At 42.9% G+C, this 14,687-nt stretch overlaps 1 protein-coding gene across 5 annotated transcripts in view; it reads left to right on the top strand.

The window, feature by feature from the left end:
- Positions 1-14,687, top strand: part of LOC125016930 (vacuolar protein sorting-associated protein 13B-like) — a 302,660-nt gene that overhangs the window by 207,144 nt on the left and 80,829 nt on the right. For all 5 annotated transcript variants that reach the window (XM_047599702.1, XM_047599699.1, XM_047599703.1 and 2 more), the window contains exons 35-38: positions 5,441-5,782; positions 6,238-6,646; positions 6,836-6,973; positions 12,347-12,742. In XM_047599702.1, coding sequence (XP_047455658.1) covers positions 5,441-5,782; positions 6,238-6,646; positions 6,836-6,973; positions 12,347-12,742 — 1,285 coding nt within the window. The remainder of the gene's footprint in view (positions 1-5,440; positions 5,783-6,237; positions 6,647-6,835; positions 6,974-12,346; positions 12,743-14,687) is intronic.

A 14,687-nucleotide genomic window follows, 5' to 3' on the forward strand; every position in this document is an offset into this window, starting at 1 on the left:
CCTGGAGGAGTAAACTCACCCACCTACCTACCTGCCCACCCACCCACCCACCCACCCAGCAGCATTACAGGGTGGAGGGAGCTTGTTAAAATGGCCCCACTTGGCGCCCTGAGCTTCGGAGTACACTGTTTAAAGTACAGTCGACATTCACTCTGAAGCACTCTGCATCCATTTGCGAGCTCCGGGGTCACGACCTTGCAGTGCTTCTTTGTTGTGGTTCAGCCGAAGTGCATAGCAGGTTGCCTTTGTTATTGAAACAAAGTTCAGTGTATTAAATGACTGCCTTTGATGCCCTTTTTTTGCTTTGTGACCGCCGCAGCAGCAGCGCACAAAGCAGTGACTTCATATTATAAATGTCTTCCCCCCTCTGTTTTCCGTAAGAAAACAAGAGAATGAATTGTGGTCTTTACGGCCTTTGGTTAAGTATTATTGTTATTATTTTTGATTAACATGAGGTATTGCCACATTGAGGTTTTCTTCCATCGGCACAAAAGCACAGAGGCCTGCTATCAGCTTTATTGCCCTGGTAAACAAAAGTGGGTAGCGCAACCTGTAAACTTTGATGTAGTCAAGATACAGAAGTTCATTTCCACGCAGGCATCCTGCAAAGCAAGTAGCTCTGTTGAATGGCACTGTCAAAAAGATTTAATAATGACTTCCTTGGCTTTTCAATGGCAATTCTACTGGAGTTCCAAGAGATCATGGGAAAACTGTGATAAACATTTCATAATTTTTCAACAAGACTAACATGAATGGTAGCTCAGTTCCCTGCTACCGCATCTATCTGTCACTTGTTGGATGCAGATACGATGGCTATTGTGGAGCTTGTTTTCTATACGCAGTGCTGGAAAACCTTATTTTTTGATGAAGTCATACCTTTGATGAAGTAGTTACGACCGAAAGTACTTAAGTATTTCAGTTCCAACAATAAATAACAACAAACGGAATATTTGCGATCACTCCTCGTCATCTTTTTAACGTCCGGTTTGACGCTACAGTGTCTGTATGGCTAACGTTACTTCTCGGTAAAGCTCTTAGCATTAGCATCTTTTTTTTAGCGACATATATCTGAACTCAAATAAACTAAAACTAACTGAGACTGAGGCTAATTCACCTTTCCAAACCCATATTAGTTCATATGGATCATTGTTGAGTCCAATTGTCCTTAATTTGATCTGATAATCCACATTTTTCCCAGACTCACTGTATTTACTGATACATTTCACTCATGAGGCCGTGGCCTGAGGCGGCAGTGACGTCAGTGCAAACCCTCTGGCGCTCTGTGACTTCTCTGTGCTACATATTTAAAAGTTTTATGTGAATAATTTTGTTTCTGTAATGATTTATTCAAGTTTGTTAATTTTATTTTAATGTTGCTGCATTAACTGAGCACTTTTCTTTCCATTCTGCAGGTATTTGCTTGCTTTTTTAACACATTTAAAGTTAAAGACAGGGCAAAGTGCTTTATTTGTCATTATACAACATTGTACAATGAAATTACATGGCCAGATGGAGGGTTAGTCCACCACTGTGGGCCAGCCTGACCTGTCGCATAGCACCCATGTTTGTTCTGATGTTTCCGATGGTGAAATCTTAAAGCACATAGTCAGATTAGAAACCGAATTTTACATGTACATATTTTTTCTTGTTTTTGCTTTTTTTTTGCGTGTCTTAAGTCAGCTTGTTCACTCCGAGGGCCTCTATAGTTTAACTTGACTGACTTCAGACCACAGTGAGAATATGCGACTATTAAATATAGGAATAATAGTCACCTTTGTTACTTGGACTGTATTTATTTTATCCTTTCCTGTCGACCGCCATGGACTTTTCAACCATCTTAAAACATCCAGATTTCTGTTCCCTGATCTTTGAACCTGAATTGCAACCTGTTTTTTGTTCATCTGGAAACCATCAGCCGCATATGTGGTGTTCAGACGTAAAAGTTATGTTGTCATATTTGACTAGCCGGCCAACACTGTAAACGGGTGGCATTTGGATGATGTGACATTTGCTTCCGAGTATTAGCCTCCCTCCAGCCAAGCTGTTCCGACTTACTCTGACAGAAATGGGGTCAGAAGTCGTACAGATGCGCTCTGATATGATTGGCACCCGGGAGACTCATGGTTTCACACTTTAGGGATTATTCTCCATTTTCCAGAGTGTTCTGCCTAGAGACTCTGAGGCGATGACCTCATGATTGGCTGATGGGGGCTTGGGGGGGGGCGGGGGGGGCGGAGGGTTGAGCGTATGTGTGTGTAGTTGCACATTCATGATCATGATCAACTAAGCCCAGAGAAAGATTGCATTTGGGATCTGGAAACAGCGTTTCACTGAAGCCATTATATAATATAATAGAAAGTAATGGTTGGAAAAGGGGATTTCCGCTGGGGCATTGCCTGTACACCGACTCCACAGTCCACATTCGTATTCTGAATTTATTGCCCTCTGTCAGAGAATGAATTGGCATGAGGTTAATGCGTATCGACTACAGAACTATGCGTTGTCTTTTTTTTAATGTGCATGTAGCCGTGGGATAAAGCTAATCCCTGAAACACAAGGTAGACGGCCGGCTCAGATCCAATCCTGGGGAAAGCAACTGACTTCATGTGCATTTTACAGTGCGTTCACATGTTTACGAATGCACTGATTGCATGCGCTGATTCAAACTGCATGGACGCCGTGCACCGTGGCGTGTTTTCTCATTGTCTCTTTCTCTTTATGCCTCCGATTGTGTTCCCCATTATCCCTTGTTCCACTTGTAAGCACATCTAAATATAGACCAAGAATTTGCTTAGGGGGCACTCTCTTAGTAGTGGTGGTTAAAGAGAAGACGGGGTATTTGCTGTAATTGTAAATGCATGTGTACAGCCTAAGCTTGGGAAGGGAGACAGAGGAGCGTAAAGAGTATCTGGCAGTGTCTGCTGGCTCTCGCTCTTTCCCAGCTGCTGTGCAGCTTATTTGTCCCTTCCAATGTGGGGCGCTTCTTAGAGTGGACGCTTTGCCTTCGCTGAATACCTTTTCAAATGCCTCCTCGCCTCAATACAAGTTTCACTCTCTTAACGCAACACACATGGAGACAGGTCCAGGCCATTTTCTGCCTTCGCTCCCCTTCCCTACGCTCGGAAAATCTTACATTTCTGCAGAGAAGAAGTGCACACATCCTGTCCTCATTATGGCAGCGAAAGGAGAAAGATCTGGCAGGGGCCGATCCTATGGAAGCCCTACACATGAGTCTGGTCGAACAGAACAGAACAGAACAGGCAGGCATGCTGCTGCGTTTTATATGGCTCTTATTCTTAGCCTTTGATGACACTGTTTAGAATAGGAAATATCTAATAAGTCAAGTATTCTGTCTAATGTGCTGCCAGTGGGTTTAGTATTTGCCTGGAGGTCTTGAAACACTATCTCCGCCACAGCAATAATATACATTTAAAATTCTCATGGAGCGGGAGGGAGTGATGTAGAAGAAGGGAAAGGGGGCAGCTGAGAGTACACGCCGTAATGGCAACCATGTGCAGGTCGGAGGAGACGAGGGCGGGGTAGAGCGGGACACACCTTGGGTCTGTCTCCTGTATTTTACAATACATCAAAATCATGTTTGAAAAGACAGCAGTAGCTAATTGGAGCTGACACTCTGCCCATTAACATGGATGAGAAAGTTTTCGGGATCGCCCTCAGAAATGCTGTAACGGTGTTGGAAATGGTGATTAATAGGTCTGAGCCTTTTCACGCCACACCTAGCCGGCAACGCAGCTATAGGAGGAACGCTTAATTGTGGTGACGCAGCGGCTGAATAAACCGGAACATCTTTGTGCGTCTACATGTGCCCTCTTTAACCTCCCCCCTTTTTTTTTGGCCCGATGTTTCTGCTTCTGCCTTTCGTCAGTTTCAGCCACGCTGCAGAAGAAAAGAGTGCTTTCGTGTGTTCTGGTTTCAAGCAGGTCTTTTTAGCATCTACAAAATATTTCCATGCGCTTGTGTTTCTGTTTAAGCAGAAACCTTTTCTCTTTCTTTTTTTTTTTTTAATCCACATTTGTGAATATTATATAAACAAGCAGTAATTAATTATTTGGTAGGTAGCACGCTGTTTGTCTTGTTCCTGTCCCTTGGGAGCTTGCGGTGACTCCTCTATAGTCTTGAAGATGCTTCGGTTGCAGAATAAAGATGCCTGTTTTCATTGTCACTCGAAACCCGGCGACCTACTCTCTCTCGCTGATTTATTTCATCTGTCGCTGAAAGCTTTTCATTGCCACAATGGCTGGAACCCTCCCGACAACACTTAGCTTGAGCGCAGCATAACTTCTCAACTGCTTCATATGAAATACCGCAGTCGTTTTTTTGCGAAATGATTTGACTTGCCAGGGTGAGGCCAATTCTTCCAATATTTCAAGAAGTGTAAAATAATTCTTAGACCACAAAAAAAAAAAGTCCCAGCGCATGCCTTTAATGTCTCTGGGGCTCCATGATGCTCTCATTCTTTTCTCACTTTGTCCGTCTCCTTTGTAAGTCTAACAAACCCTTCTTGGTTTGATTTGGGTTGAGGCTGTTTGTTATAAAGCAAACACGAAGCGAAGGTGTTCCTCATGTTCCCTAATGTTGGTGAATTGTTCACGGCTGCGAGGTTGTCATATACCCATGTATGATGTTTATATTTTGAATTATGAAGAGAAGGTGTTGGAAGTTGTCAAAATAGAGACTGATTAAGTAGCAGAGTTCATTACTATATATTGTGCCTGCAACAATTCATTGACATAATTATGTTCTGTGATTATGAATATGTCGATTTGTCCAAGTAGGAAAACATTAGCGTTTAAAAATGGGTTCTTGATTCATACATATCATAATAAAATATCTAATTATGTGTTTGAAACTAACGAGGACACATAAGAAGAAACTAATCAAACAATCAAAAGGGATGAAAACAAGACATGAATCACCAAGTAAGAAGTCTACTAAATGAAAAACACAAAAAATACCAAACAAATATTCAAATATCCATACCATGACATCATGATCATGTTTAAATGAGTGTTTAATCATGGAAGCGTGATTTATTGGAAAAGTAATCCCTAGATTAACTGTTGCAGCCCGACAGTACATGTACATAAAAGGGCTGTAATGAGACACTGATGAGACTAATGAGGGTGAGAAAAGACAGGAAGTAAACTAAATACACATGAAATACAACGGAGGTAAAGGTAAAACAGGAAGCAACGCACAGGATTATCAAACAAATATGATTACTTGGGTTATTTTGGCTCTAATTTATTACCTCTGAGGATGCAACTTACAGCATTTTTCACTTTTCAACTATCATTATGAAGAAATCAAAGCAGGCAGACTTGTGTGTATAAATACAATTGAAACTCAACATGTCCAGACAATTTACATTTACACTGAGGTCAATTTCTTCTTCTTCTTGATGCATTTCTGTGAACAGGTGCGACGGCACGAGCAGAAGCGGGGCAGCCGAGACCCCGCGGGACGAACCGACACCTCGTCGCGCCACAGCGGGACCGGGCAGGACAGCGGCTTCGGCAGCGACAGCGCCCGCATCCGCATCGTCCAAATAGAGCAGCAGAGCGGGACCAGCCACCACTGCATCGCTAGGCCATCCCACAAGTCCACCATCACCAAGAACCTCAACTTCATCCCCTTTGACATCTTTCTCACCGCGAGCAAACTGTCCATCATGACCTACGCTAGCTCCAGTCCCCCGAAGGCCCTGTCCTCATCGTCGGACACACACAGCACACCAGAGAAGAAGGAGTCTGGGGACAAGGTAAATAAAAACTACTGACATGGCAGCTCTTGCGCGAGTAGTTTCATTGGTGGCAGACATAATAGTGAGATGTGTTATTTCTATGAGGGTTGTAGTGCAGATGTGTAATCGACATTATAATGTGTAAACATTAAATAGCTCTATACAGCCTTAATTCATACAACTTAATAATGTGCAACATGGACTGTCACCACCCATGCTGCCATCAAAAGGTTTTAAATATATGTATAAGATGTAAAAATGTTTTACAGTGTGGTGAAATACCCCAGGGACATGTGAAACTAAACAATAGACTTATAGAGTCACTAAAAATAAAGTATACTTACATAGATTAGCCATTTCATTTAGTAAATTGCAATCTTGACGTGTGTTGATAGGGTGAAAATTATTTGAAATTAAATTATTAAATTATATGAGAGGCCGTGAGCAGTACTAACCGTGTCCACTTGAATTAGGTGGGGAAGCGTGCCCTCAACCAACCTGACATCCAGTCTGGGTCTCCTCCACCCTCGGCCTCCACGGATCCCGCTCCGGCCGCCCAGGGTTCGCTCGCCGGTCTGACCGCTGAGGACATTCTCAACAGCAACACCTCCCAGCCGGCCTCCCCGCTGCTGAGAGGAAGTCTGCTCTCCCTCGATGGCCTGCCCACTCCCACCCGCTCCTCAGCCCGCCAGGCGCTGGGGATTACCATAGTTAGGCAGCCGGGCAGGAGAGGGGCTGGGGACCAGGTGTTGGAGCCCCTCTTGTACCTCCAGGTGATGCAGCCGTCTGCTCTGCTCAGCTGCCACCACCGTAAACAGAGGATGGAACTGTCCGTGTTTGATGTGGCCTTAAGAGGAGTAGCTTCCGACTACAAGTGCCTGGGTGAGAGACGGATCAGTAGATCAAAGTTTAGCTGGGAACCGTATCAGGATCTAGACTAATAATACATGTGATATTTCCTTATCTTAAATATGTTAACACAGTTTCATTGCCTCCCTGGTTTGCTTCCATTCTCAATACCCATTTCTCCTCGTTTTGTCTTGAACTTTCTGTCTGCTTCGTTTTGTCCAGACCCGGGGAAGACACTGCCAGAATCCCTGGACTACAATGTGTTTTGGCTTCAGACAGTAGCCGGAGAGGTGGACAGTAAAACAGGCATCCCTCCCCCTCTGCTCTGCCTCCAAATCAAAGATTTCCTCAACGGCCCAGGTGGGAATCGCATACACATCACCACTTTTTGTCACGCCAACACGCAGCTTATTATTTACACTCATCCATTTCTCATTTAAAATGTCCACCGACGTGAAGCGGGAAGACGTGACAGTCTTGGTTTATGTCCACGGGATGAGCAGCTTAAATGATACTGCAGATATTTTCTGCAGCAAACTGCTGGTATTGACAGTGTCAGTCACTTTTAACAGCGGACTACGAGCTCCTGTGGATTTAAGTGTGTGCATATGTGTGTGTAGTGTCAGGTTCCTGTGATTTGCCTTTGACGGGGTTGGGTTCTCTATTTTTAGAATGATATGATATCCATATGAGCGGCTTTAAGCTAAGGTTGTCGACCTAAGGGTGTGGTTGACCTCCTACCCAAATACAACTGCGATGAATAAAAAGTGTGAGTGGGTTTTTTGAGTCTCAGTGTGCACAACCTTTTTATCCCTGTGAGGGTTTCGTGGAGATTGTGTGTAGGCGCAGGACATCCTTCCAAGTTCAGCTCCCTGAACCCAGTCCAGATGTTGCAGACGCGTACACACTCATACCTAACTACAGACATACTTTGACATATAAACTGTATTTCTTCCACATGCATGCAGTCATGAACACATACTGTGCATTTATACAAGGAGGAGCTCCAGGATGGCCTGGAGGCGTTATTGATGATGGTTTACCAAAGCCAATAGGTCCCTTGCCAATACACAAATTCCTTCTTGCTCTCGGCTAAAAGCCCTCGGCTCTTTGCTCTCCGTCCACCTGGAATCACACGAGACAACACGGTGCAGCCCACTCTTCACTGAAAACAATCCCACAGTATGGCCGTGCACTGCATCTATTTATCAGGTGACGCCAGCGGCCAAATTACAACAAGCGAGACCTTTTCGTGGGGCATGAATTACACGTCACTGTGTACAATATCACTTTAAGGTCCTTTTTTTTCTACTTTGCATCTTTAGGGTGAAGGGTTAGAGGTTAGTTAGTTAATAGGATGTGTCTCCATTCCACGTGAGCACGTTTGATGTCATATCACAGATAATTCGCCAGCAGTTTCTTCTGAGTGCAATTGAAGCGAACGCATCAATTTTGTTGAATTACAGTCAGGTGTTTTCTCTGAACGAGAACAGATCCATCCCCGTCTCCGTAGGATAACTTCATCATAATCAGTCACGATCATTCTCTTCTCATACACATTCATGTAAACAACGACCTCCCAAATGACTTCCAAACAGGTTCCAGACTCGGTGTGAGGTTGCTCCAGGTCAGACTCTCCTGGAAATATCTAGAATTGACCACACATGCTACTGGTTCCCCCCTCACCCCTTCAATCATGCCTTCCTTCTCTCTCATATACACACACGCGTAGAGATGATCGGGAATTATTTTTCAAGTTCTTAACTGTAGCATCGTTATCATAAAATCATAAAAAGACACGTCTTGACGCCTCTATTCACGGGAATTTAATCTAGAATAATGTATAACCCACCATTGGGAGGAACATGTGCATTCAAAATTTTATTCATCTGCGCTGTTTTTATGAATGGTTTATTTGCATGTGCAAGCCTTTATAACTGTCGCCGTGCGTGTGCTGCGATGTGTACGTATCATGTTTGCCGGCTCTACTTTGATTCAAAGGAGCTTCACATTTGATTTGATTCAGGCAGGCGCAAACGGAGAGCAGATTGCCATGAGGCCACGTCGTGCCTGGTGTTTACGTCAATATGCTCCCAATTTCAGCAGCATTTATTCTGCAAGACCAATCAAAGCTGCCGTCCCAAGGATGCTGAGTGGGAAACACTTGTAACATGTGTACTGTAAACTGGATGGTGTTTCAACATTGACCCTCACTCAGCAGCCGCTCATCACATACAGACTCGCGTAAAAAAAACTACAAACGCAGATGCGTACAGGAAGCCAGACGTAGGGGAGTTCAAGGCTTGACCAGCAAGCTCATGCATGAAAAATGGATTTGTTATTGTTCAACAAGAGGAGCGGTGGCTGACCAGCGAACACACATAAACTTTCCCTCCCTCATCCCTCCCTCCCTCATCTTTCCAACACATTCTAGTCTTTTTCGAGGGTCATTGAGCGAGTCCAGAGATGTAACTGCTACCACTTGGAGACAAGAGATCAGCCTTCCCTTCATAGAGAAGCAGCAGGTGATAGATTAGCTAGAACAAATTGGAAACATTACCATCCCTTGTCCCTGTTTCCCGTCAACCTGAGAGTTCATAGAAATGTTGTCAGTTACTGTATACAAGCGTGTGCCCTTCCAAACCGTCCAGAACCCCTCTAATTTGAGTCAGATGGCATCTGAGGTACATGTCACTGGCCTTTCTTGGTATGAGACGTTTCTTCTGTAATGGTGGGATTCTTCAGATGCCCCCTTCAAAATATTATTAGTCCTTCCAAACACAGACGTGCACACGCGTCTGTTATACGAAATCTCTGCATAATTGGACACATTGCCACCTGTGTCTGAAGCGGTCTTTGTGCTGTCGAGTGTCAAGCGTGAAAGTCAGCTCGAGAAATCAAAGGTGGGGTGGGAATGAAAACAGTGTTTGTTGCGCGCACAAATATAATCCAGCGCCAGGTTCAAAGTGGGGACGGCGTCATGCATGACCTCGCTAAAAAGGCCCGGTAACCTGCGCGAGAAGCATATTTGATCTCCCCCACCGCTCTGCAGAGACTTGTGTATGTGCCTCTGTCAGGCCTTGATCTTCCACTTTCTCCAGCGCTAATAGAGGCTGACACCTGAGAAGGGCCAGTCTACGATTCCCCCAGCCTGTTCAAATTAAGACCCGTTTCTTAAAAAGTATGCGAACACCGACACCACCTCTCAACCTCTAGGCTCGACGCTGGTTCTTTGTGCGAGCCGTCCACTGGCTGCTCTCCTGGTTTGAAATAGTTATTAGTTTTAAGGCTGAAGTCAAAGCAGTCCCAGTAAAAACACGTGTCACAATCCTATTTCTTGTAAAACTCTTCTTTGATGCCCCCGTGCTTGGTGATAAAAGTGGCACCACAATTATTTCAGTTCATTTGCGTTTCTTCTCGACACACACAAAAAGCTCTCATAACGTCACTTTGCAGCGTAAATTTAAGACGAGCCTCAATCAAAGGACTTTGTTACATTTAAATCTGTAAATTTGAATTTGTATGATATTTTTGGAGAGTTGTTTTTAAGTTGGTCATACAACTAAAATTCCAGATATGTGTTAATCTTCAGTCAATTCACATTATATGAAAGAAGAACATTTACATTTATCTTAACTTTCGGGTCCTTAAAGTGACATCAAAGTGTCAGTTTGATAGAAGCAAATGTGATTTATTACTGGAGCTCACATGATTGTGGAAACACACAATAAGGGACTTTTTTCTCTAATTCTTTGAGCGACAGTGAACTGATTTTTTTGCAGCATATGTCATGACCCTGTAAACACTGCATTATTTTTGTCAGTGGATCGTAGGAGAAATTGTATTTAATCCTTTTCCGAGGAGAAAAAAAAAACATAACGAAATCAAGTCTCTGGAAAAACTTATATATTTGAATGAAGCTGACATTGTTCCTAAAGAAAATATAGTTTCATTATGACTTTAATATTAAGCGTCTGAGATCATGTCAATCGGAGCAATACGACTTTTGGAAATGAATGAACTATTTTATTTTATTTATTTAATTTAAACATACAAAAACAACTAATTAAAGTATTCTTGCACGATGTTCACCAGAATAGTTGGATGCATTGCTGTTTAAAGTCTTCTTGGAGTACAGAGGCTGATGGTGGTGCTTAACTCGCTGCCTAACAGGATATTGGTTTAAATGACCATATCTGTCTGTGGTGCTTCTCACCTGCCATGTGTCTTTACTCTGTCTGTTTGGACCAATGTTCTGCACCTATATGTAGATTAATGCGCCCATTTTTAGGTCCGTCCATCCCATTCGTGTTAATGTGATATCTCAACATCACCTTGAAGGGATTTCTTCCAATTCAAATAGTTTTGAATCTGTTTTCTGTTTCAGGAGGCAAATTAAATTTAAAATGGCCAGCCATATTGGTGAAATGTCCATCATTACTGTGTTGTAGATCAGTGCATCAGTTGCATGTCTCACTGGGGCTAGATGAGGTTTAGATGGTTTAAACAGGTAATAAAACCTTTATTATCATTCCAGAGATGCTATATTTGTGAGTAGGATTGTTAGTTTTTTTTCTCCCTCTCTCTTTTTATTAAGAATTGGTCAAAAGGGATGTTTGGTAGGAAGGACTACAATAATCAGTACCAGGTCTCCATGTGCACAGAATCAAGCAAGGCCCAGGCCCCAGCACTGGCCCTGACTGGGTGATCGGAGACATCTTTATGTAATTACTCAGGGGGGAGGGGTTGATTAGGTTGCAAGAGGAAGAAAAGTAAAAGATAGAAATGACCGAGAACGAGAGAAGATGGGCCACATGGGCAGAGGCTGAAAGGGTGTACGTACATGTGAAAAGAACAGAAGAACTCAAGAGGCACAGCTGCAAGTAGAGTACATGTCCAGCTGCATTGCTCAGCAAATTCCAGCATCTTTATCCAGTTCCTCACTCCAGCCATCTCTCTTTTTACCCATGTGCCCCAGTTTGACTGGATTAAATCCTGAAGGCAGAGTGCGACTATGCAACTACGTGTACACTTGCTTGACAATCTTTCTTAGCATGCTCTAACTTGCGGTATGCAGTGGACCTACCTGGGAAGGAGACAAACCCTTAAGGGCCTCTAAACACCGGGCCTTGATGAGACCATGAAACACAGCTGTGCTTGCTTTTGGCCGCTTCGCTCTCCCATCATCATGACCAAGTGGAAAAATGGGATAATGGAAGTGGTGTAAAAATTTAGTTAATTCGTGTCTCTGAAAATTCCAGTGTTTGAAGGTTGTGGAGTACCAGATAGAGGGAGAGAGCGGTCTCCTCTGCTATTAGTGTCGTCAGGCTCTCACAGTGACACAGCCAGTAATTGTGTGTCCATACGAGAACAGGTGAAAGTTACTGAGACTGGAAGCAGCTGTCCTTAATTGCAGGCAAAGCTGAATGACTAAAATAGAGACGAGCTCAAGGTTTGATTTATGTGCCACCAAACTATGAGGTCGATAAAGATCTGCCCTGTCTTCTTTTTTCCTGCCTTGTCCCCAGATGGATTGTGTAGCATTTTTTAAGCGTAAACACTGCAGAGCAGGAGCTGACACCTGTCCAGAGATTGTCCACAGACTGTCCACAGAAGGAGTTGTTATTTGTAAAGTTTTGCTGACAAGTAAATCTATTATTGATGTTGATAATCCTTGCTTGTCGCTGATCTTTTGCTTTTTTTTTTTAATCATCTGTCTTGTTCTCTCTACAGCCGAGCTGAATGTGGAACTATCACGGCCCCTGAAAATCAGCGCCACTTTGGCAAAGCTGGAGCAGGCCAAAGGTTACCTGAAGAAGGTCCTACCGAACCACACGTGGGACTCCTCCAGTAAACCGCCGCCCGCTCCCTACACCCCTCATTCTTCCCCTATGAAAATGCGGCACAGGACCTTCCCTCCTCGCTCAGACCCGCACCATCAGGCCACCTCTCCAGGTGAAGCCAGTGGTGTCGGGGGCCTGGCGCTGTCCTTCCACAGGGTCTTGCTGAACACTGCCCAGATTTTAGTAGTCATGGAAACAGAGGCCCACCCAATGAGGCCTAGCATGACTGTATCGGTGTCAGCCATGATGGGGAGTCTGAACATGAAGTCCGGGCCGAGAGTAGAAGGTGAGTTTTTGTTTTGTGTCTCTTTTTTTCTTACAATATGATGATGATGATTATCTGGTGGACCAGCCAAAGATTTGTAGATTTAATATTTAATATATAGTTTACAAGTGATGACATGAAGTAACATCAACAACAAAATATCATAGACAGACAAATAGATAATAATAAACATATAATAAAGAACACACATAAAAAACAGCAACAGACTGCAGTGTCTATTTAATATTGTTTAGAGCGGTTATGTGCCCGATTAACAGTGCGTTTTGTTTTATGTTTGATGGTGATAAAGTTGTATCTGGATGAAATATTGTAGGTGTTGGTTCGGTTCACAGTTTTCCAGCCTTTCTTGTGCCCGTCCTGTGTAGGGAAGTGTGTCATGGCTACCCACGAGAAAAACAAAATGAGAGTGTTTTTTTTTCCATCGTGCACTTCGAGAAAAAAACTCAAAATGTACAGAATAAAGTCGAAATACAATGTCAGGGGCAAGAAAAACGACGATTTTGAGAAGACTATAACAACAAACGCATGGGACTGCCTCTACAAAATGCTGTGCAGGCAGAAATACTTCCTCTTTTACCTCATAAACACGTGTGTAGTTATCAATATTAGGACTTTTAAGAGTGTGCCAAAAACTGGGAGTTCCTATAATGCACTTAGAAGAGGTGGTGGGTAATAGCAGTAAATATAAATAAATAAACAATGATGGCCCTAGTCCGAAGTATAGTTTCAACACTTCACCTAACTGCTTCCACGGCATTTTATTATGCCTATTTAGGACATACCCAAAGTAAACTGAATGCTGTTCATGAACAGTTTGGAGCTCATGCATGATCTTGGTCTCTTTTGAAAGCTAAGATTCTGAAGTTTCTACCACAAAAGTCAGAATCCCCCTGTGATATTGTGCTTGAGGAATCTAAGTTGACACACAGTTAAAAGTGAAAAGTTTTGGGTTTGTCTGAATTATTTATTTATTTATTTTTTTCTTTTTGCTATCTGATAACTTCAGAGAATAAAGTATTACCTATTGCCAGTTCAAATTGCATATAAAAATGACCAAAAACTGAGTTTATTGTAACCTTTTTTCTTCTAAGTGTATAAGCAGGTGTTTTCAAACTGTGCCGTTTGGACACGTTTGAATAAAAGGGCCATAACTTTTGAATGCTTCAACATACAATCATAATCTTGGGCTCCACTGAAAGGTGACACTCGGGAGAATTATATTTTATAGTTATTAGAGTAACCAATACAGAATTAGTGAAGTAAAATAACATGTTTTGCATTGCTTCTCATTTGAGATGAGAAGTTCCCCCTCTTTGAGCGTCTTCCGAGCCCCCCTGAACGCCACTCACCTGGGACATGCCGTATAGAGCAGCTCATTGGCTTCACGAAACGTCAATCATCCGCTAACTTCTCTGCAATTGGCTCAGTCTGTGGCTCGTTCAAAGACATATCGATCAAAAGGTCAAAATTCAGCGGCGATTTAAACATTAAATAACGCTTAAAAATTAGATTATTATTGTATTGTTTCATTTAGTACGAAGATTGCGACGTATCCCCTCCTTCGCCCAAGACATTGAAACAGCTTTTTGGACTTTTATGGAACTAAAAGTAGTTTTTGGACTGAAATAAACAGTTTGGACCCTTAGTGATACAAACGGGGCGTTTTGACCTGGATAATTGTTTGATTGTTGGATCGTTATGAGGCTTTTTCTGGTGAGTTTATGCTCGTTTCTCGTTTTTCTTGTTTTGAACAAAATGTGTTGGTTGAATCCTATAATGACTTATATCACTGTAATCGGGAGAACACAGCTCACGTAAAGAGCTCCACTTTGTTAAAAAATATACTGCCGTCCCATATACGACCCAGCGGAATGTTAAGGGGCTGTTAGCACACTTAACCCACATTTAGCACAGTTAGCTTATGGTTAGCACAGGTAGCCTGTGT

Source organism: Mugil cephalus, chromosome 11 (assembly GCF_022458985.1).
Source record: "Mugil cephalus isolate CIBA_MC_2020 chromosome 11, CIBA_Mcephalus_1.1, whole genome shotgun sequence".
NCBI lineage: Eukaryota > Metazoa > Chordata > Actinopteri > Mugiliformes > Mugilidae > Mugil > Mugil cephalus.